Here is a 25,080-nt window from a genome sequence, read left to right as displayed (position 1 = left end):
TATTGGCATAAAATACAGGCCCTGTGTCCATAATGGGGAAAAGCATTGCAACTGTGGGTACAGTGAAGTTACAAGAACTGTAACTCCAGTATTACAGAGCAGAGAAACACTTATTTTACATAGATTGTGTTATATTACATAAGTTTGTCATTGTAAATTGAGACAATTTTTAAGTACAGAAGTGGGAGGAAAAGATCAAAACAATTCTAATAATTGAAATAATTGAAATAATTGGCCTATATAAAAGCAACAAAGATAGAGAAATTTATGCCACTATTTGAACCATGTCAGAAATTATTGCAACCAGTGACCACACGATAAGCACCAAGAAACCCACAGAAAGCAAATGTCTCTTAAGACATGCAAACATGCCTTAAACCACTGACTGTGCTCAAGTAGCAAAAACTGTTTCAACAGACTCACCAAAGTCAAAATGGGTGTGGAAAGAGAGTAAAATGGCACCCTGGGCTTGGAGAGGCAGGAAGGTGTGACCCAAGCCAATCCCACCCAGAAGCAGGATTTCAGCACTGCCTTGTACCTAGGACTTCCATTTTAGCAGATCTTAAGAGACTTGTTCAATCTCCCTGCAGCAGGGGAGGGAGCTGGTTAGTCTCTTTAAGGAAATTTTCCAACAGTGAATCCCAAGCCTGCTTCCTTTGAGGGTGGTCAGGCGGAGATCATCTCTCACCCTGAGAAACAGCTCTGTTTGGTAACACAGGCACCATGGGTCCATTCCCAGGCAGAAGTTGGAAAGAAAAAAAAAAAATCACATATCATATCTTCTAGAAAATTCTACCCTTTCCTTATGAATATTTTCTCCCTAAGGAAACATTGCTATTGTGTTTGTAAGAAGATATTTTGAAAATACAAATATGGAGAAATTATTATCATTTCAGAGGGAAGAAAATAAACACTTACCCAAAAACAAAGATACTTTCTGAAGTACAAAGAATTTTATTATTCCAATACAGATTTACACCATTTGGTCAGAATCCTGTTCAGTTTTGTTCTCAATTTCTTGTGTACAGAGAGGTACTGTAGAAAAAGTTACAAAGCTTTCTCCAAAGTAAAGGATGTGACCATACTATAGCAGGGATGGAGACTGTTTCCAGAAATTCTTAAATATGCCTATAGGTGATCCTTAATGGTACAACTTTAGAGATTTTATGTGATCAGTATTTTGGCAGACCTTTTCCAAATGTTCTGCAATCATTAGATAGGGGCAGGCTGACCCCCTGTAAATAGCTGTGAGCTAAGAGAGGGCAGCTGCATTTGTCCAAGTCAGTACTTGCACATGGGTATATGCAGTTTGCCACGTTTTCTTTATCTTTTTTAGCGTCTGTCAGAAATCAGGATCATATATCAGGATGTTTTTTAGAATTGAGATACTGAAAGATCCTCATTGCATAACTAAGATATATAGGAATCCTTTCTCTGAATATCTTATATAGAGAAAAAAATCCTCAAGCCTTTCTATATGAAAGATATTAAACATTTCTTTTGATCTTAAAGTAGCTTGGAGAAACTGGGTTTAAAATACCATGTAAGTACTATCTTCAGAAGATGATGGCAGTGTTATGTTTCTTTGCTTTTATTGGCCTGGCACTACTTGTCAGCTTTACTGCTGTAGAAAACACAACTTGCATACAGAGAAAGCACCCTTTCAAGTAGCCTGGAAAAAATCATGCTGTTTATTATCTGAAAATCTCTAAGGATTGATAAAGAAGTTAGCACCATCCATTCTAATTATAGTTGATAGGCGAAGGATCCTTAGGGTTTATAAAGTTGCAATAGGAAGAGGGATAAAAGATCAATGGGCTGTTATTCTGCTTCCACATTAAAGGAGATGACATGCTATGAAAAAAGAAGTTACTGAAGGTAACTGCAGGGATATGATGACAAATGACAGAGACCAGAAATAAATGCATCCACTTTCACCTCTTGGAAGCTTCAAATATTAAGGATGGAGATCACCCAAAGTCACAGGCATTGTTTGTGAAAATATCAAAGGCCCCATGAGAACAAATTAGATTGCAGAAAATGAATAAATTAAAAGCCTGCACATGGCTGCACTTCTAAGGAAGGCTGATAGCTGCTACAGTAGCTCAAGACAAAAGCCAGAGAGATACCTTCCCACACTTGTGAATGTCAAGACACCTCCTTCCGAGGTGCATGAGAGAGAATGAAGTGATTTGAAAACGTAAATACACAAAAGAACTTGTCAAGTAAATTTACCCATAGTTGGTACACTTTTGATGAAAAACCTCAATTTCTCTGAAACCACATTCTACTTGATTCTCTTTCTGATTTGGATTAAGGACCTTCATCCTGCGAGGAAAGGGAATTCCCTGTGGGAGTTGGGCCTCTAAACAGCCAGGGAAACTTCCAGATGTTGTTTGGCCTGCTATAATGAAGTGCTGTCGCCACGGTTACACTCAGACCCTTCAGGGTAAGCAGCACCATGCTTCTTACAAAGGGAAATAACATTTTATAATTAGTTTATTTCCCATTGGGGAAGTTGAACTCCCTAATGTGTTTCAGATGCGGAAGTAGAACCCAGCCAGCCTGTAACAGGAACACACCTCATGTGGATAGCCAAATCCCTAACACCAGAAAGACAAGGGCTGTTTGAATCCACTGCCATGCACTGAGTCACTGAAACATGACCTTGGTCCCAAGCATGACTCAATAAGGACTTCTGGAAAACTCCAGCGCCTAATAATTGGCTTAAAGTGTCACTGAAAACCATGAGAAATGAAGACAGGTTAACTTCCATTTTTGACCTGTCACTGCTAAAACCTTCCTATTCCCAAGGAAACATGAGGGATAGAGGTAGCTGGATACTGAGGGACCTCTCTGGATACCTCTCTCCAGCAGCTCATCTCACTTCAGACTCCTCTCAAGGATGGGAGCCAGTGCCCTAGAGGAAGTTATACACTTTCTGCCCTAGAGAAAATTATTTTCCAGGGCTCTTTCCCTGACCAGATATAAAGCAACTCAAGTAGTAACATACACCACTTCAGCCCTACTTGTCTGTCTTCTCGGGAGGGCGGGACAAGATTCCTGTTTAGATTGAGCACTGGGGAATTCCCCTGGTTGACATTTCCCATCCTAGATATTTTCCTTTTTCCAGCTGCCACGAATGATTCAGATGGGAAAAAGAGAGTCAAGGGGATTATTTTCCTCTAAAACTGAATGAGACTGTGGGGAAAATTACACGAATATTTAACTGAGTTGTCAGCTTAAGAACTGAAATACAGTTTGACATTTATCCATCCAGTTGCATGGAGGAACAGTGGAGTAGTTGTCACTGAAGTGACAAAAAACCAAGAAAGTACAGTCCTGGTTTGAGCTTTGATATTTGCTCAAAGTCAGTCATTTATAGGGGGAAAGCCATTCACATACTGAACTATTAAAAATAACAAACCCGAAGAGTGAACATCTAAATAAAACATGAGGTGTAAGTGAGAGGTGAAAGGTTAAGAGCAAATGCAGCTCACCAAAAATCCATGCTGAGGAAACCCAAGGCAAAATGTGACCTGTACATCTACAATTGTCCCAATAAAGCTGATAGATTTTTGTTTTTCCCCCTCTGGAAATTAAGACTTATTTTTCTGGCTTGTGGGAACAAGAATGAAAAGAAGGGAGAAAGTTTGTTACCTTGAATATCATCATTGAAAGTGCAATACTTGTTACGGTACTTGTGCAGGAGGCGGAATGCATTGGCATTAGCAAAATCCTCAAACTGAATGAGGCAGTTCATGCCATATCTAGAAAAACAAGAAAGTATGCATTACATTAGAAAAGTTTCAAAATTATACATTAAAAAGCTAGTAACATTTGTGGTCAGATTTTGAATACAGGCGTTATGTGAATCATACAACTCTCAACATGTTTCTGTTATATTCGGTATCTTCACATTCATACAGATTATTTAGAAGGCATAATCATACTACTAATAGTATTTACTCAGTTCTAAGTTATGAATAGATGATCAGTGGAAAAGGCCTTCTCCCTCTCCAGGCATCTCAACAGAAGTCTCCACTGAGCAATTACCTAGTGAACAAAAAAAAATGTCCCTCCCAACACAAACCACTCTATAATTCTGTGGCTGTAGTTTTTGTGTTTTAAATATGGAAACTCAAGACTCCTGCCACTAGATTTGTATGTCAGTACCTAACAAGTAAACAACTGCCCTTCTGTGCCAGTAAGGTTAGTCCTAAAATGACAATTAGCAAGAAGTTAAACTGAATTAATATTACCACTATAGATCATGGAATGGTTTGGATTGTGAAGGACCTTTACTATCATCTTGTTCCAATTCTTTGCCATGGGCAGGGACACCTTCCACTAGACCAGGTTTCTCCAAGCTTCATCCAACCTTGCCTTGAACACTTCCAGGACAGGGCAGCCACAGCTTCTCCGGGCAACCTGTTCCAGTGCCTCACCACCCTCAGAGTAAAGAATTTCTTCCCAATATCTAACCTAATTCTACTCTCAGTCTGAAGCCATTCCCCCCTTGTCCTGTTACTATATGCTCTCATAAATATCATCCAGTCCTTATATGCATTTTTAATAGTACTGTCTCTGGATTCTTTTGCATACCAGCCACATATGGCATTTTCAAGTATTTTCTTAAAACAAAAGGAAAAAAAAAACAAACCACAAAGCAATGAAAAAAGCAAATATATTTACAAAAAATACATAAAGACTGGATTTAAGCTCACAGACATTTTCAAGAGGGCTAGATCTCAACACCACACATCCTGATTGAGCTAAAGGAGGCTTTCCTTATTTGCTAACAGCACAAATCCATGAGAGACAGCCAAGCTGTCAATTCATGCTTCATCCAGAAAAGCAATACATACCTATTGTGAGCAGTTCAGTGTAAATACATTGAGTTTTTCTTTAAATCATACATGTGTTTGGCAACCACATCAAGCAAAGCTATCAGTATTTTAAAAAAAAGACAGAAATTCCTGTGACTAAACTCATTTCCATGGAAAATACATATTTACAGCCATATTACAATTAGCCAAATCTATGGGGATTCCACTGGCAGGAATGGTAATCCTTGCTGAAAATAAATACATCTTCAGGTTTGCTGGAAAAACCTGGATTTCTTCAGTAGCATAATGACAGGCAACTGTTTAAAAGAAAATTTGGCAAGTCCAGTACTGTAAATCACAACAGAATTCAAGTAAAACACTAGAGGTAATTTCAATAATTAATTTAAATTTCTAACCTGATTCAGTTTCTGACATAAATCTCTGTGATTCCATGAGGGTCCAGGAGCTGACAGTCACATAATAACATGAAACTAATGAGATTATCACTCTGGAATTGTAGAGCTTGGTTATATATGTTTCTTGGATATTATTAGGCTGGTCTGTTTCTTTATTTTTCCATATATAACATTCCATTTTCTCATTGGCATTTTATTTTTCTCTGTTTTCTTACCCATTAGCGTTATAGACAGACCAAAACTCCCTGTGAGTTACATTGAAATAGTGTCCTTGCAGAAAATAATCATCCTGTACTAGGCACACCATCCATATTAACTCTCTGAGCCAGATATCGTGACTGTTTAATTAAAATGGAAAAAATGCAGGCAGTCTAACTCTGGGCATCTGAGATTATGGCATCATAGCAGAAAAATTTCTAAGCAGCATTCTTACGTATTGCACGTGTAACACCTGACATCCATGTAAAAACCTGAGACTTCAGTGCTGCATACAACCATCAGTACCTTGTAAAACTTGTGAATTTTGAGGTCTATGTTCTCAAAAAAGTCTAATCAAATCCAGTAGCTGGGTACTCAGGAGAGACAAGAAATAAGAATAGCATGTACAACTTATTTAAGTAGCTAAACTTCATAATCATATACCTTAGGACAATTTTATCTTCCTCTTTGAAATTTGAAGACATACAGATCTCCAGCATAAACTAAAAACCTTTTATTTTGAATCTGTCACCAGGAGCAGAATTCCTGAAGCAAGTAGGCATTTTATTCAGTTACAATGCTGCACAAGTGGGGGTGGGAGTGCTAATCTGCAGAAAGGCTCTACAGAGGGATCTGGATAGGCTGGATCTATGAGCCAACACAGCAATATGAGGTTCAACAAGACAAAGTGCCTTGTCCTGCACTTAGGTCACAGCAACCCCATGCAGGGCTACAGGCTGGGGGGAAAGCAGCTGGAAAGCTGCTAAGCAGAAGAAACCATGGGGATGCCAGTTGACAGTGGCTGAACATGAACCAGTGTGCGCTCAGATGGCCAGGAAAGTCAGTGGCATCCTGGCCTGTATCAGCAATAGTGTGGTCAGCAGGACCAGGACAGTGATTGTTTCCTTGTGCTTGGCACTGGAGAGGCCACACCTTGAGTGCTGTGTCCAGTGCTGGGCCCCTCAGGAAGGACATTGAGGGGCTGGTGTGCATTCAGAGAAGGGCAGTGAAATTGGTGAAGGGACTGGAACACAATTCTTGTGAGGAGCAGTTGAGGGAGCTGGGGTTCTTCAGCCTGGAGAAAGAAGGCTCACAGGTGACCTTAACACCCTCTACAACCAGCCACAAGGAAGTTGTAGCCAGGTGGGGGTTGGCTTCTCCCAGGCAACCAATGACAGGATAAGAGGACACAGTCTCAAGCTGCACTAGGGGAGGTTTAGGTTGGACATTAGGAGGAATTTCTTCACATAAAGGGTGATCAGACATTAGAATGGACTGGAAGGTGGTAGAATCACCATCACCCTGGAGGTGTTTAAGGAGACACTGGATGTGGCACTAGGTGTCATAGTCTAATTGATATTTGGTCATTGCTTGGACTTTATGATCTCAGAGGTCTTTTCCAACCTGACTGATTTTGTGATATGAGTCACATAAAACATATCATGCCTCATGGCTTGTTCAAAACAGAACCAACAGTTCTGCTATCACTGCTTTCGACCCAGGGCTACACAGGGGACAACTGGGGAAACCAACATGAATGTTCATACTGAAAAGTGGTACAAATAAATGGAAGAAAGAATCTATCCAGTGGGCAGCAACTGTCTTAACCAGAAGAAATGATGAGATGCAGTTCTACGCTGTCAAAACTGGGGAAAAAAAAAATCTGGTAGATATTCCTCCTCAGTGTAAGACCATAAAAAATGAACTAATGAATTCTTGAATAGTTTTGGGCTCTGGAAAACACTTCTCTGATAGCAATAGCTTGGCATGAGTCTTGCTTAGGACTGATGGATTTTTGCAGGCAAGTGTTTTGTAGCTGTGAATTCCTCTCTTCCGCCTGTTAAGCATGTGTCACTGCAGTAGCTGATTAAACAAACATAAATTGTCCCTAGCAAGTGATAATCCAGATCACTGTTTCCTCTTGTAAATTCTATTTTGTCACCCATGCCTTTCTGTGTACTTGAGTTTTTGATTCCTGCTCCAAGTCACACAGGCAGTCTGAATCAGGATCCAACTGGACAGAAGCTTAAAGCCATATTTCCTTTGTTTCGTTATGAAGAGAAAATGCAGACGAGAGGTGGCAAGCTTGCAACATCATATTTGTCATCAAGTATGGGGGGCAAATGCTGGACAATGGATTAAAATGAACTATCCCACTGAAAAACATGTGGTTGCCAAAAAACAATGTCTCCAATACTTCTCCCAGTCTACAACATGTTTTGGTGACAGTCTTAGCTAAGTTTTCCCCATTTATAAGTAAATTTATATTCAGTTGTCTATGACAACAGTGTTAATGTTCCAAATAATTCTACAGAGTACATCTTTGTGTGACATGCTGGAGTTCTATAACCATCCCAAATATACAGTACGAGTATTTTGGCAACCCAGTGCTCTTAAGACTTTAACAGGGAAAACCCTCAAGAATCTGGCTTTTGGTGACAGTGGGAGCTATAAAAGTTTGGGCATCATTTTGAATTCAAACCATATGATCAGTAAAACCCATGCTTACTTCTACAGCTAAGACGCTTTTCTGGATGTATATTTGGATCATTTGTTCTTACTGCCAGCCATTGCTTTGGTTGCTTTTTAGGTTTTTAGAGCTTCCAAACTCCTATTTGACCCTTTTTTTTTGTTCATACATGCCTGGGACTGAAAAAGCCTTACAAACCATCAGAATTGGTTGCTGCCCCCCATTCCTAAGAAGGAGCAAACCAAAGCGATAGCAACATTGGCGCTGTGTTCCTTGCCTTGTGCGTCATGCAGCTGCCCTGCCAGCCAGAACCATTTATAGTGCACCAGGACAATGTGGAAATTATATCCTTCCTCCCCACTCCAAATGCTGTAAGCCTGCTCATTACCATACATCCCACTGCTCAAAACAGATTTACAGCATAGAGAACACTGCTATAGACTCCTCTTTGTGCTGGGGTTTGCCTGGATGCCTTCCTGCCCTCCCTCCTAACAACTCTTAGGACCTGGGTGCCTTCTCCTCTCCTCCAAGCTATCTCTAACTTCATTTCACAAGGCAATTAAACTGCTGAAATGAGGTCATACATCCATCCCAGTACCCCTTTTGTAACCCACCACTTAAATTCAACACAATTTGAATGAGGGGGTTAGAGTTTTGCACAACAAATGTATATATATTCTGTAATGTATATATATTCTGTGGAAAAGGTGGCCCAGATGAGATACCCTCCAGCAAGCACCCCATCCCCTCTGCAGCAGATGGTACTACTCATGCTATTTCTCCAACAGCCTCATGTGCTACAGCTGCACAGGACAAAAATCTGTCCAAGGTGCACTGAGCTCCAGCCAGTTCTACAATGCAAATACCTTCCCAGAAGAGGTATCATTAAATTACAAATAACTTTCTCTGTCCTGAATTGGACCAGTAAGTCAGACAGGACATCCTTGACAGGAAGAGATTTTCTAAAGAACTTAATAGAAACTGTCAGCATCTCCGCTTTCCACATGAAGGCCTCTGTTTAAAATTCCTTTTTTATTCCCCTGTAGGCAACCACTGGTTTTATTTTAGCTACAAAAAGCATGTACTTTCATAGGGCTATTTTTCATAGCCATTTTTTTCCATTTCCAAACAATCCTTTCCTCAATGAGCTCAGTCCATGTCCAAAGTAGGCATGGAGATGTGGGAGGTGGCAGCATTTAGCACCCACCCTAGTACCAGCAGCAGACCTTCGTTAATGTTCTCTTAAGAAAATAAAATTCTACAAAAGGTTTCCATATTACTATTCCCTGGCACAACCACAGTGCTCTGGCACTGTACCAGTGCTTTTAACACTCTTCTGCTTACTCTTTTCCTGTCCTGAACAGATTTGGTATTCATTTCCATGGCCTTTCTATCCTAGGAGTAGTGAGGGAAAAGGGCTGGAGATGGCTCATAATTTTCTCCCTTTTTTCCCCCCAGCCAACAGCTCTGCTACATGTGTGGACTTGACAGCCTTGGAACACAAAGGCTTAGGAACAGAGCAGTGCTCATTTAGAAAGGTATTGAGGGTGGTGGTCCTAGATGTTGTTCATAAGCAGAGAAGCAAAACCAGGTTCTCTGCCCACAGAGAGGCCCTATAGACACAAAGGGCTTCTCTTAAAACAAAAGGTAAGGAAAAATAAGCTTTTGTGGTATGCTAACAGCAACGCTACAAGAAAAGGATAGTTGCTGGTTTTAACCTAATTTGTCATTAGCCATTTGTGTGGTTGCATCACACTGTAGCAGGGACTACTTGGTCTTGAAATTGAAGCCTTTCAAAGACCATCCTACTGAGACAATAAGTTGACAACAGTTCTAAACACACCCACTCCAAGTTTTTGTGCATTTTCAAAGTACTGTTGAAGGATTAATACGGATGCTCACTAATGAACCTGAACTAGATTTCTTCTACTTCAATACCTGATTGAATTAACCCCCAAATATCTTAAGATTCTAATATATAAAGGCTGCAAAAGAAGTTACCACATCATAAAATTTTATTTCTTTTTATTGCAAAACTATTTTTTTTTATTTTGATATTTGTTCCAAAGTATAGCATACAACAATGTTGTCAGGAACTGGACTTGATCATAACTTAGACTTTTCCAAGTCACATGTACAGACTTTTATAACAGAATTATGGAGGGTGGTGTGAATGAAATATGAATGGAAATGTGTGCACTACTGGAAGCAGCTGCAAAACAGAGCTGAAAACACTGCATACACAGATAACAAAGAACAAAGCCAACTGAAGGAAAATTTAAAATGTCTCATTTACATAATGATGTAAATGATGAAATGCAAATGAAATTTACATCATGATATGGCCTGAGCTCTGGTAAGGCCATAGCAAAGACACCTCTAGGACCAGGAGCCTGCACCTTGAAAACAGCAATCCCTATCACAGCACATCACATCACCTGTGCCACTCTTTATCCTACAGGCACAGCAGGAAGTCACGTTGCAATCTGAAGAAATTCAACATGAGGGCATACAGACACAAAAAATTTGTGGAGGCTGAAGTAAGAAAAACCCTGAGGCAAAAGAAGCTTGCCAGCACAGCTGCTGAATCTTAAAGGCATAGAAGACCTGTATGAAATCAAATCTATCACCACTTATCCCCAGAAGCCCAGAGAAAGCACTGAGGACTTGACAGCCAAGGCCCTTTTGCCTTCAGTGTCACACATGAGCAACCTTGGACAGACCTATGAACACAAACATGCTGATGCTTTGAATATGTAGGTATGAGACTGAATAATAAAATCAACTTTTTTGAACACTCTTAACATAAATCCATCTCTTTGCTCCATAAGAACTTTCACTGAGTGCTGTCAAATCAATTTCCTATGGTGCCAAGTTGCCCCCTCTCTGCTGTGAAACAGTCCTCTCAGCAAGAAGGTGGATGGACGATGCAGTACTGAGATACAGCATAATACACATTATACAAATAAATTACACTTTTGAAAGTTCATAAAGCCTGACGTGAACCAAACTCTTAGACTCAGTTCTTAACATGCCCAAACACCAGCCCCAGCAGACCAGATCACTGCCATGAAAAATATATCACACAAACTTGACAAATGCATAGGTATGAGGACTTTGTCTAACACTCAGGTTAAATCTGAGGAGGAAGAAAGCTATATTGTAAATTTTGATAGTTTCCCTCCTTAGGGAAAAAATGGTTCCTTGTGAATTTGAAGTAAACAGCAAATTGAATTACTATGATGGTTTCTCATGAATTCATACTGGTTCACTTGTTATCTGATCCTGACCCCACCTAAGTCAAAAGCAAAACTCCGGGAGCCTGAAAATGTAATTCTACTTGTCTCCTAGCTATTCTACTGCTTTTTCCAGTATTACCACTTAGCTGATTTAACTGTGATTTAGACCAAAGAACAATCTCAAATTACCTTCAGTTTTACATTCACTTAAAAGAGATGAGTTCAGATTTGAAACAGATGACCTGAGATATTTCTTTTTTCTTTTCAGTCTCTTCAATTCTTCTTTAGAGACTTGGCACTGTAATACTTTTGGCTGAGGGAAGGAATGGTACTGAACAGATGGACTGGTCAAGTGTCTGAGCAGACTAAATCAGAAAAACAGAGAATCAAGAAAGAAATCCATCTCAGCTGAAAATAGTAAGTAAGTAGTTTTATTCTTCATGAATCTTTAGCTGTAGCTAAAGGTGTGTGTCACATCTCACCCCCCCAAAAGATAGAGTGGTCTTTGTTAAACCCAAGTTTACTTTTTAAATTTTAATTAAATGGCTTTATGCTAAACCAAAAAAGAACTGTTTTTATAAAAAAAAAAAAAGAGCATGTAAAATGCATTATGCTGTTTGATAAGTCATCCTACACAATTTAAAATCATTTGAACCTAGTTTCAGATGGGTTTTTCCTGGTTAATTCATGACTGCAATCTTTAAAAGTTACTGATTATTACAGTCTGGTTCAGATTGTCAGCAATTTTACTCTGCCAAGAAAAATATCATAAAGCCACAGTTCTGAGGTTTGCCCTGGTGTTGGTATGCACCTGCACACCCTACAAATTAGGCTTTTAATGCTCTAAATTTTGCAAAAGTCATCAAAAAGAAGTGAGTACAGGAGCACTTGAACAGTGGTCAACAATTGCACAGGAATTGTTGTCACAAGAAAGTCCTCTACAGATCTTTTAGTATGAAAGATATTGTGTTACATATATTACTATTCATAATTACTGTGATTAGTGGAATCATTTATCCCAAAAAGCCTGGCTATTTCTCTGGACACGTTCTCAGATTTCTGTATGAAAATGAGAGCTGCCCTTGGAAAAGGTAAAGGTTTCAATTTGGCTGGACAAATTAGATGTGCATTGATTATGTGTGGCATTTTGCTCATGCAAGATGCATTTTATTTTCTTGAGAATGAACCTTCATATATTCACTGCCCAGACAGTAAATTTTCCACTTTTCCCACTTTCCAAAAGGGGAGAAGGGTCTGGATTACAGGGGAGGGAAAAAAAAAAAGAGATCCTTGGCTGATAATTCTACACTGGAAAGTTTCTAATAATTTTTAACTGTATTTATTTAACTGAATCTAATAGTATTTAAAGATACTACTTTAATAAAGCCTAATTTATTAAGGTATTTACTTAAACATATGAGAATTCCAGCTTGGGTCCAGAGGACTACTCCTTTGCTTTAACTTAAGTGCCTGTTTTGATGCCTCACTGAATCAGGTCTAAGTGATTTATGGCAAATGCAATTCCTTTTTGGAAAAGTTATTGTCTCTTTTGCCAGAATCTAAAGATTGCTAAATAGTCTTAGAAGTTTGAACCAAGATGACTGCACTTCCATACATATTTGATTATATTTGTATGAGGTTATAGGTATTTTTCCCAAAATAAAAGAGGCAGCTGGATAGCCAAATTAGTAGAAAGCCTGGGGCAGCACATCTGCTCTTTCCCTCTGTTACTTAAGGTATAACGAACAGATGGAAAGCTCAATTCCAGCACTGACAGCCTTCATCTTGACTGTTAAAAGGCAAAGAAGTAATGAGCTTTCAGAAATGTCAAAAAAAGGTTGTAACAGGAATACTTAAAGTACTTCTGATAGATTAAATACACTCCAAAAATTTGTATTGTTTGATCATTTATGAAGCACACCTCTACCTTTCCAAGTTCTTGATGGTGTTTTTTTAAGGCATTATAATATCTTATGTACCTGCAACACAAATTACACTTGAGAGAAAAGAAGCCTATTAGAGGCTAGACTGAAGAAATGGAGAACGTAGAATTTTAAGAAAAAGGGAGCTTACTGTTTTCAAAGCATTATTTAGACAGCATACTGTTTGACCTGAGCACCTGTTACTATTACAGTGGAATATTACAGAATCATGGAATGGCTGAGGCTGGCAGGCACCTCTGAAGATCATCTCACCACCCACCCACTCAAGCAGGGTCAATGAAATCAGGCTGGGCAGCACCATATCCAGACAGCCTTTGGACTATCTGCAGGGACAGAGACTCCACAGCTTCTCTGGGAAACCTGTGCCAATGTTCGGTCACACTGACAGTAAAACGGTTTTTTTCAACACTGAAATTTCTCTTACATTTAAGCAAAATGTTTGTGTCTTATTTTCTCTTGTCCTGTCATTGGACACCACTTACAAACAGCGTGGCTCAGTCTACTTTAAACCCTGCCTTCCAATATTTGTACACACCTATGAGCTGCTGCTTCACTGGAATAGACAGGCCCAGCTCCAAGAATCAAAACTGAAGGATGCTACTCTGGATTGAAAATAAATAACAAATAAATAAATAAATAAAGCCATAGCTAATGGACACATGCTATTGCTCAGCAACTATCATGGCCAAAAAGGTTTACACAAATAAGGGCTGAACAGATAAGGGATTATTAAGTATGGATAAAGAAATAATTATCAAGTATGGATAGAGCAATCTCACCTTTATATTTTTTATAGTATAAATAGCACTATAATGACCATTTCTGATATCTGGAATTGAAGATTTAAATATCAAACCAAATTGATTCTAATCAAATGCCTCATTTTATGTAGAAGGCCAAACCAGTTTACAAGATGTTTTATGTCTATAAACTTGTAATACATTGAACATGATAAAAAAATGTTTAAATAACATAGAACTCCAAACATTTAATTAAGTTGACATGCTCAGCACTCTGTGGGATGACTAAAAGGGCTTACAAAAGGTAGGTTTCGAATAGCAATCTGAAAGAAACAAAGAAAAGTTGCATTGCAGATGTAACAGGGGAAGGTATTCCACATTAATGGAAAAAAACCCTTCAATCCTCCTAAGCAAAACATGAAAATATAAAAGGTAACAGAGCTGCATAACAAAAGCAGAGATGAGGTAGAGGTAGCAATAAAGCTGTGTAGAACCACAAAAGAACAAAAACTATTTTTGGTAGAGGAAAGTCAATAAAGACATTTTCTCCAGAGGAAGTGTGAACACAGCGCATCAGAGGAAGAAGAGTTTGGCAGCAACATTTGGACCACCTGGAAGGAAACTCAGTTTGTATCACAAAGGCCAGAAAGTACTGTAATCCACAAGGGAGAACATCCAAGACTATAAATGTTTTGGAATCTATTTCAATAGAACATAAGCACAGAGAAGAACTACTCCCAGGGAAGGACATCAGAGTCATCCTACACAGCCCAGCAAGATGGAGAGCACTGTTATTTCCTTGGAGAAGATGGGTGGGTTCAAATAGCATTGCTGGTGCCATTTAATTTTCCAGCTCAGTGCTACTCAGCAGAAATTAAGTATCAATAAAAATAGATAACATTTCCAGTGTACATCACACATAGGATACTCCAAACCAGATAACATTATGAAAATGAAAGTAAGCATGTGTTCAACCAAACTCTTTAGGTCCTGGGAATGGTAACCTGCCATTCCTCAGACAGCGTTCTTCCTTCTTTCTGCCCTTCCCTGAGCAGATACACAAAACAGTGAAAACCTGGATTACAGCTTCTGCACCTTGCACCATCGTAGCAGTATCAGACACTCTCTAAAGATAAAAGCAGCAGGAACTTTTGGGCCACAAGATTGCTACACTGTATTAAAAAGCTTTTCCAATCAGCTCTGCAAGTGAAACTGCAACCCAAGTTATTAAATACACATTTAATCTGTAGCAGTAGGCATCAGCAAGCTAAAGGAAATCATTATCTTTCAGAAGAAAATAAAAATTAATAGAAGTTCAGCAGGGCTTCACAGGCTTTACATAGTTGCCTTTAAGCCCACTTCTCCTAGTCAAAAACTGGAGCACTTCCTACTCAATTGTAGCACATTTTGCATCTCCCTTAGCCCACATGGTTTTCTGACCAGTCACATCAGTATTACAAAACCAAGCTGAGATTGCTTGGCTGCTCTCTGATTTCACATGTGATCAGTGATTTAAGTTATTCTCGACCAGGAAAGGAGTGGTTAACAAATGAAAAAAGCCCTAAAACTTTCTTAGATTAATAACCACATAATATCAGTTCAAAACTAATCAGAAGTTTTTAAACAAAAAATTTTACTTAAGAAATTTGGTATTATGAAAAGGTAAGAAAGAAAACAAAAGAGAATACTTTTCCTAAGTACTCAAGTAATTACTGTTTTGAAAATATTAACCAGAATTTAAGGGAAAATCACATTTTATTACTACAAGCTAAACACATTTTTCTACTTTACTGATATGGTTCACATAAGTCACAATGTTTGAAGCTCCACACAAAGAGAAAATCTTCAAAGATTAACCAAAACTCCTTTAATGGCTCTTCAGTACTCCAAAAGTTGCCAGTACTATTAATATTTAAACTAAGTCAAGACTTCATGTATTAACTTCAAAATCACTCCTAATTGGATTTTTACCGGGGAAAAATTGAAGGAATGTTTATGAACCCTGCCACAGAAGTGGAATACTCAAGCTCAATAAAATGGTTTATTTATAAGGGTAATGTTTTTCCCAGAAGTCATCATAAAGAAGGAACAGCCACTCTTGCTTTCATTGCAGAAACAGAAGCGTTCTGGAATCCCGAGAGAAAGGGAAAGTATGAACATTGTATTTTACATTGAAAAACTGGCAACACTTCCAGCTCACCTACACTGGACATATTATTACCACCTGTGCTAGTGGCTACAGTTACTCTTAATCATCCTGAATTTAGCTTTCTTTAAAATTGACTTTAAAGTAAGTTCAAACTTTTCAGTCCAAACTATCTCACTGGTAAATTTATATTCAAATATTTATTAAAAATGACTGGAAAAAAGCTTAATTGGAGACTAAATTAAGTATCCCAGAAGTGTTCTAAGTCTATTTTAACATTTTAAACAGGTGGTTAGAAGTTCTAAATGGCTCCTCCTCATTGTCTCAAATATTCGAGATCCTGGGGATTATATCAGTGATCTCAAAAGAGCACTGCATAAAATTATAGCTCTTGTAATCAAGGACTAAGTGAGAAACGGAAGTGGGTGCATGCTCCTCAGAACTGCTTATAATCCTCTGCTAAGCCAAATAATACCTCTCCTTTTCACACTATTATTTACACTTTCCCCACCTGTACCAAATGGTCTCCCCACGTCTGTCACTGAGTGAAGGAAGAAATTCATGTTTAACATATTATTTTGTATTATAAGGGCAGCACACTGAGATGTATTTTTGCTCTGATTTTATTTCACAATGTTTAGAACATAATACTACATCTAAACCAGAATCCTTGGATAAGGCTGTGGTATACTGACTTTGCAGAACGCATGCATTTCAGATTAGCTGGCTCAAATACCACCTACAGTGGACTGCAAAGGTAGGATGTACCAAATAGCTCAAAAGAATATTTTTTATTGTTTTTCTAAATTCTATTACTAACCGTGTTATTTGCTTTTAGTATATAACTCACATATACCTTGGATTTTTCAATATTAATTCAACAAAAAATCTTTGTATATATTTTAGTGGACTTATTAAATTGCTCTTTTAGACATGAACTGTTGGAATTCTCATTCAATTCAGTTTAGATACACTGAAACTAGACCCAGATCACACCTTTTTAGAAAGATTGGAGGGAAGGAAAGTTTTATAGTCATTCCAGATTCTCTTTTTGGTATTGGAAACAAAAACCTTCTATAATTGTAATTACTGGTAAATTCTCTTATTGCTAAGATCCATACATACATGTATTAATGATATATATGTATTCCAGTGACTTCAGAATATTGACAGGTGTGTTCAGTTTACCCTGCCCAAAAAATATATCTTGGTTACTTCAGTAAGTCTATTGCTCATAATATATTGATGAGAGATCCATCTGCCTTTTAAGATTAGTTAATAATCCTTTTCATTGGCCAATAATCTGACTTTCAGACTTTTCAGTCTTTGTTGTCTAGTGAATATTGAAATGTTCACATCCATAGTTAGAATTAGTTGGATCTACTTGAGTGCACATTATTTGAGTGTATTATATGGAGAATAGTGTAGCACCTACTGAGAGGAGTTAAAGAGTGCCAGTTAATGCAACTTGACTGTTTTCTAGCATTACTCATTCACAAATTTATAGAGTTGGATTCTCCAGCTTCCTAAGACTACCCTGCAACCCAAAAACCCAGAGCCTTAAATCACAGAAGAAATCAAAGAACTTTGCTTGCAGAGGTGAATCATCCTGTCAGTTCATGCCAGCCAGAAACTTAACTTCTGAGTAAGGAAAGGGTGTTTAATAGGTTTTGCAGAAAAAATGTGTTTGTGTGGGAAAAAACACAAAATATTCTACTCCTGTGCAATGTCTACACTATGCAATGAAGTGCCTAACAAAGAAAATCAGGGGTTTTTTTCTTTCTGTAATGCTTTCTTGAGAATAAACAATCTCAACTTGCACTTCCTTAGCATGCCAATTATTATTACATATCACAAAGCAGAGCTTTTGATTTGTCCGTGTACTTCCTGTGACTGCAAGTTTACTGAAAGAGGTCTGATAATGTGTTTATAGCAATAGATTACACAGTCTAAAAATGTAAAATGTTAATTATGCTTATTGTATGTTAATAATATTACCTATTTCTTTCAGCCACCTCTCTGAAAGCTATTTTCTGTGTCACCTAATACACATGAGCTTTTTAAAGGCTATGTTCAAGTGATGCCAAGCACAGAACACCCTCAAAGCCCTGTGTGACCCAACACTCTCAAAATACTTATTTTTTTGCAGAAATGTGGGGAGGAAGCAGAAGGAAGATATTACAATAATTTTTCTTCCAGTCATTCAGAAGCAAATACAAATATGCACAATCACCCTCCTGGGAAGACATGCTTGCATGGGGAGAAGTTTTATGAAGAAATGTGAGTTAATAGACTGAATAATGCATCCAACTTGTACAGTATCAGATGAGAATCTAAATGTGCATCTTCACATTCACTGTGGCATTCTGAGACGGCTCCAAAGATCCATCCCTCACTTGCTACTTGGAGTTCAGTGGATGCATACAATCCATAACATACTGAATATAATCAGAATTACGCTGTCAAATGATGTTCCTCTCATGTAAACTGTCATGTACTATCAAATACTCTCATCTGGGTCCCCTTAATGAAAAAGCCCTTGCTGATAATTTTTCTTGTTACATGAGATAGCTTAGAGCATGGCATCCATATTTCCTCTTAGTCCTCAGTCTCCAAATTCCACCTTTGTGGGACAAAGATAGGCTTAGATCTTGGTTTGACTAATGTTTTTATTTCCTGGTAGGCTTTAGTAGCTAAAAATATAAATAGGGTCAGAATGATTATATCATAAGATTTACTCATATTGGCAGGGTCATCAGTATATTAAAATTTAAAAAATAGAAAGTAAATAGCAAAAGTCTCTACTCACTGCCAATAGACAAAAAACTGCTTCCTAACACTGTATCATATTAAATCATGTGCTCAAGCAATGCAAAAGGTAATGAAAAAAACATTGCTTCCACTTCAAGGAGTTATGAAAGGCTGACAAAAAATGGCAGAAAGTGTGGCAGAAAGGAGAATAAGTGCTACACTTTGAAACTGCTTATTTAATTAATTGTACATTCCATTGCAACATTCCATTTAACAGATTAAAAGGGTAGGCTACTATAGTAGCAAGAATGTTCATCTATCCTACAATTAGGGTACCTTGTATTTTCATAATTAATTTTTGTGAGCAGCAATAATCAGCAAAAATTTAAATTTATGTGATTTATATTAACGAAAATGATGAATTGTAAAATGTGTTTTTCACAAGCTTTAGGAGAGCTGCCATCTGACCTCAATTGCTCAATGAAAGGATGACCAACTGAACATGGAGAGTGCTGTCAGTAGGGTATTACACTACTATTGAACATCCTCCTTCAGGGTTCTGGAGGAAACTCCTCCAGGATTGAGGAAAATGTTTTCTTACAGAGAAACCCAGCCAACTTCTTTTTGTTTTCATTTATCTTAGGGCTCTGACAGGCAACAATAAACTGAATTCAGCCAAAAATTAGGATCAGATGGTGAACTGAGATCAGTTCTGCAAACCTCTCTCAATCTGATAAAGACAACAGAAAGTCTCATTCTACATCTCTCCCCTATACAATTTAGGAAGCTAGATCATCTGGACCAAGACATTAGCTACTGTGGTCAGGGGATACTTTTTTGTTGTTGTTGAATTTATTCAGTTTCTCATTCAAAAGCTCACAGGACATTGACACAGGGATGGATTTTTGGTCAGGAAACATATGTCCATTACACTGCTTCCCTCCCCCACTTCCCTCAAAAAAAAGCCAGGAAAGATGTACAATAACTGTAGCTGCCTGCAAAGTCTCTTCCCTAGAGATGGGAATAATGAGCTCTTGGAAATGTTTAAAGTCTACTAAATACGAAAAGCATCTAGCAATGATCTGGTAAAACAGTTTTAAAGCCATGAGAATCCACTCAATATCTCCAGCACTATTATTTTTAACTGACAAACTAGGACTACAGCCAACTTTATACTTCTGGAATTATTATTGTTTTATAAATTTATACATATATACACACATATGCATCTTTTTAAATGTCTAAATTTCCTGGCATTGCATGCGGACAACTAGGGTTTTAGATCTTCACAAAATTCAGCTCAATAATCAAGTCCCCACCCATCTCTAAATATTTGAAGTATGGATGTGTCCAAAATGCTTTCAGTTCCTTTCTTTTTTGAGCCATTAAAAAAAAACCCAAAAAGGCACATTAAGATTTTTCAAATTCATAAATACTATATAATTTTTGGGATAACAACTCAGAAGGAGTGGTAAGAGACTGTCTCTAGGGATTCCTTCAAGAACCTCCTGGAAGCATGGATAGTGCTGTGAAAACAGTTAAAACATTTAAATACAGTGAATTAAACTTAGCTTAAGCAGTCAGAGTACAGTAATTTCACGATTACAAGCCGCACTGACTAGAAGCCGCATCTCTGGGTGTTGGCAAACATTTCATTCTTTGTCCATACACAAGCCGCACCCAATTATAAGCCGCTCTGTAGTTCGCAGCGAGGACCCGCATGCAACAAAGTTGCCAAATAGTAACAGAATCACGGCAGGGCGGGGTTTACTGGCTCAGCTCAGGCCGTGCAGGCTCAGAGCTGCCAACGGGGCCAGGTGGCCCAGCTCGGCGCTGCTGCTCAGCAGGGCTGCTTGGGGCCGGCCACCGCCGCCACTGGGCTCGTTCACCCTGGCCCAGCGCTGCACCGCGGCGGCAGCGGGGCATGGAGCCCGCCAGCACCCGCGGCAGTGGTGGGAGGCAGGGATGGAGCCTCCACGCTCCCGTGGCACGTGGGGACGGGAGCCCCTCGCCTCTCCCCCACCACGCTGCCTGCGCAGAGCCCGGCTCCACCCGCGGCGCAACAGAGTAACCAATTTGTAATAACCGCGTAAATGCCGGGTTTTACTGGCAGGAGCTTGACTTGGCAGTTTGCACTGACTCGGTTTGCACTTCCGGGGTTGGAAATGTCAGAAAATTATTCACATATTGGCCGCTCCTGAGTGTAAGCCGCATTTCCGGTATGGGAGCAAAATTTTGGTCAAAACGGTGCGGCTTGTAATCGTGAAATTACTCTAATTGTATAATGGCTGTGACGTACCAGCTACTGCACAGCATAAAGACTAATAAATCCCCACAGACAAACACTACAAATAACAGCCCTGATGTCTATTTGGCAACTTCCAGATGTTGTTTCTTATCCTTCAAACACCAACAAAGGTTAGAAGCATCACAACAGCTATCTGACACTAGCCACATGCCCAGAGCAGGGCTCTTAGATGTAGCACTCGGCAGCTAAACTTTTCCAAGGTTTGGCTTTAGTCTCCAGCAAAATTCTCAAACACTTCTGAAGTCACGAGCATAAAATGCCATGACTTGATCTCCAAAGGAATCTCTTTCCTGCAAGGATGAGTGACACTGTGGCTTTCACTCTCTCCTACAAAAATCTCCCCATCAGCTCTCAGCTTTCATATCTAGTCCAAAAAAAAAACCCCACCTCTATTGCCCTTTTCTGTAGCCTCAAAGTACTTTAAAGAAATACTTTTTTAATACACCAAAGTGGTTTTAGATGCTGGAGTGTCACATTTTTCCTGATCTTACCATGTTTGCTTGGCAGAATTTGAATGCAGATCTAGTAAGTGTTGCTGTACAGGACATCCTTATCTTTATGCCAAGAGACAAACTACTTGTTCTCATAGAAGTATGGGATATGCCCTAAGCAGGACTATCTGGAACATACAAGATCTCTGAAAAAGCCAAGTTTTCAAACTGCAGAACCACAAACAAATCATAGAATCCATATTTACTCCACCACTGAGGTCTCCTCAGCAAGTTGTACAATCCAAAGTGAAAAATACGTACTTCTTTCAACACAGAGCCAAAGCTCACAGAAAATAGAATAGTTTCAGTTGAAAGGGACCTATAGGAATCACTTATCCTAAGTAATCATCTATTCTAATAATTACCCATGATTATGGACTAACCACAAGGCATACTATTAAGGTCATTGCCCAAAAGACTCTTAAACATTGACATATTGTGCTTCTCTTTTGTCCAAGAGATGGCTAGGAAATACAAAAAAGCTTGTTGATGCAGAAGTAAGGCTGTGCAAAATTTAATATTTATCTGGATCCCTCTAAACAGATTAGCTGTGCACGCCACTACCTGACCAGAGCAGATCTAACTGGAAGAGACTGAGCAAGCTGTGAAATAGGGGGCTGCATCCCCAGCATTAAAAACCAGATGGTTGTTACATGGAAAACAGGTGTGATCTGTCACTGGAAAGGAACAGATCCACATGCAAAAAAGGAAAAAAAGGCATGTGGAGCAAACCTCAAATACATTCCCATCTCTTTACAGTAAAACTCACTCATAATGACAATACACTTTTAACTGTAATTTTGTGTTGCAGGATTAATGAAACAATATATGTTATCTACAAAAAGAGTCCCCAAGTCTTCACTTTTAATATTTGTTTAGTAATAGGGTATGTGACTACAAATATTTTGAAAGTCTATATAACAGATTTGGAATTATACCGACAAAATTAATAGTAGTATAGAAGCAGTCCTTGAGACAGTAGGATACGTGGCAAAAGTTCTAAGTGTGTATTCACCACACAGCCTTTTTTTTGATATTTTGCAGAATTTAAATCATAAACAGATGTTTGTGGAAAGAAACTGTCTCCTCTTTCTTACATACAGTGTATTAATCACTCTAAAATAAGAGTATAAAGATAGTATCTTGCTGAGTCTTTTGTACTTAGCAATGTTACAAAATACTTAATTTACATCCCATCTGGGACAAAGCTTAAGAAGCAAAATTTGAGATGCTTTAGTGATCTACAAAAACAGATACAAAAATTATTTAAATATTTCTGGGGAACAGTGATAGCAGGAAAGTATTAATGAAGCTTAAAAGCAGCAGTTGTTGCTTATCATCTGTTTATCCCTTAATAAGGGAAGGGTGGGAATTGTGGTGTGCTATGAGGGAACCAAGCAAGGAACCGAGGACATGGGACAAACAGCAACCAGCCAGAGCATGACAGGGACAGCAGAAGTTAGGAGACCATGAAACAAAGTAATTTCATGACTTTAAGGCACACCTTAAATCCTCAAATTTTGATCTAAACCCAGAAGTGTGCCTTATAATCCGGTGCGCCTTATATATGGACAAAGTTTGGAAATTTGCCGACAACCCGGAAGTATGAGCTGCGCACCACACCGAGCCGCACGGAGCCACGTGCCGAGCCGAACCGAGCCACACGCCATGCCGAGCCGAGCCGCGTGCTGCACCACGCAGAGCCGTGCACTGCACCGAGCCGCAAGCAGCCTGGCACCGGGGCGGGCCAGTGCGGCACTCGGGAGGGTTCCGCCACTCCCCAGGAAACTTTCCCGTCTGCTGCCCCCGCTGCCTCCCCCAGTCCAGGGCAGCAGGTCCCCAGCCCACCTGGCCCCACTGCCCTCGACCCTCTGGGCCTTGCCCTCCCCTCACCTGGGCAAGAGCGAAGCCGACAGATTTAATAAAAGTGAGTGATTTTTCTCTGCTTTTTTTTTTTTTTTTTTTTTTTTTTTAAGATTTTAGGCTGCGTTTAAAGGTTACCCTGATGCAAATTGAGCACCTGCCAGTAAACCCACCTGCCAGAATTGCACCATTCCGTTACTAATTCGTTACTTTGTTGCCTGCGGATCCTCGCTGCAAAAAAAGGTGCGCCTTATAGTCCAGTGTGCCTTATATATGGAAAAAAGTTTGGGAATTTGCCAACACCCGGAAGTGTGCCTTATAATCCAGTATGCCTTATAGTCGTGAAATTACTGTAATTAAATAACCAAACCAATATATCTAGAAAACCTGAGAACTGCAAACCAGCAACCCAGGAAGATGTAAAGGAGAGAAAAGCTGGGACATAAAAGAATTAGAAGTAATTATAGGTGGGAACAAAAATGTTTAAGAACATAGGTAGGATAAGGATTGAACAAACCTAACTACAGAGAAGTGGGGTTCATTTTCTCATTTACCAGTGAGATAGGGTGCTGCTGTGTTAAGCAAAAAACATCCAAGACACATCGCACTAGACAAGGTTACTGTCTTTAAAAGCTTCTACCCCTGCCACACCAAGGAAGGAAAAAACCCAAGCAGACCACAAATAATTGTGTCATGACATTCAAAACCTAACTGAAGTCTATATCATATTAGCGGTGGGGAAAAAATCATTCTGACATCAGCTGGTCTAATACAGCTGCTTGAATCCACAAAATCTGGTTTTGGTTTGGGTTTTGTAGATGCCTTCACTATTCTTAATCCACAGCATCACTGGGATAGAAGTTGCAGTACTTTAGTGGTGGTATAAACTTCCATGAGTGGTGGGCCCTCACTCATCATGGTCCTTGCAGCCAGGAACCTCAGTTAAGAGCAGAAAAGATACAACCCACTGGTGGTCTCACACAGCACATGCAAGAGGAAAGTATACAAAAAGAAGATACCAGATTTTTCCCAGCAGAGGACTATCTCTGATTACATCCTCTTTCTGAGGATACACCAGTCATGCCTGCATTAAGAGTTTCAAGTTGACACCTCTGAGCAGCAGAACACTAGACTTTATTGACTAATAACTAAGTAAGAAAAAGCAAATGTTAATCTTATTAAAAATTACAGAACTCAGTTTCCTGTAGATGTGGCATTTAAGCAAAGTCTTCAATCACAGGCATAGTCAGAATCCCACTGTCAGGTGCTGCAAGTGAAGAGTGTTCCTAGCACAGATGGTAGTTAAGTCTATAATTACTATAAACTGCATAACGTTTCGCAATGATAAAAGCAGTCTAAGTCAGGTCTATTATGGTACCATCAGTGCTGCTCAGAACTTCAAAATTAGTTCATAGCACCCTCTTGCTTTATGTCTGACAGGTGAGAAGCACACTAGCAATTGTTTTCCTGCATCCAACTTCTGCCAAATGTTAGCTCGTTCTATTTTAAAAGCATTATACTATCAAGATTAAAACATTTTATTTTCTAATCAAAATAAGTACAATCAAAATGGAACTACTTTCTATTCTAGCCATTCTTATCTAAAGGAGATACTTACTATTGTTTGTACTATACACCCACATTTGACTTGTAAAACTGAACACAGAAATGGAGTTTGATACCTTT

At 39.0% G+C, this 25,080-nt stretch overlaps 1 protein-coding gene across 1 annotated transcript in view; it reads right to left on the bottom strand.

The window, feature by feature from the left end:
* The window catches only part of ME1 (malic enzyme 1), a 158,691-nt gene that overhangs the window by 32,661 nt on the left and 100,950 nt on the right, over positions 1–25,080 (bottom strand). The window contains exon 7 of the mRNA XM_033054780.2: positions 3,661–3,770. Coding sequence (XP_032910671.1) covers positions 3,661–3,770 — 110 coding nt within the window. The remainder of the gene's footprint in view (positions 1–3,660; positions 3,771–25,080) is intronic.

Source organism: Catharus ustulatus, chromosome 3 (genome assembly GCF_009819885.2).
Source record: "Catharus ustulatus isolate bCatUst1 chromosome 3, bCatUst1.pri.v2, whole genome shotgun sequence".
Classification (NCBI taxonomy): domain Eukaryota; kingdom Metazoa; phylum Chordata; class Aves; order Passeriformes; family Turdidae; genus Catharus; species Catharus ustulatus.
Note: the sequence above shows the minus strand (reverse complement) of the source record. Positions and strands in the feature narration are given on the sequence as shown.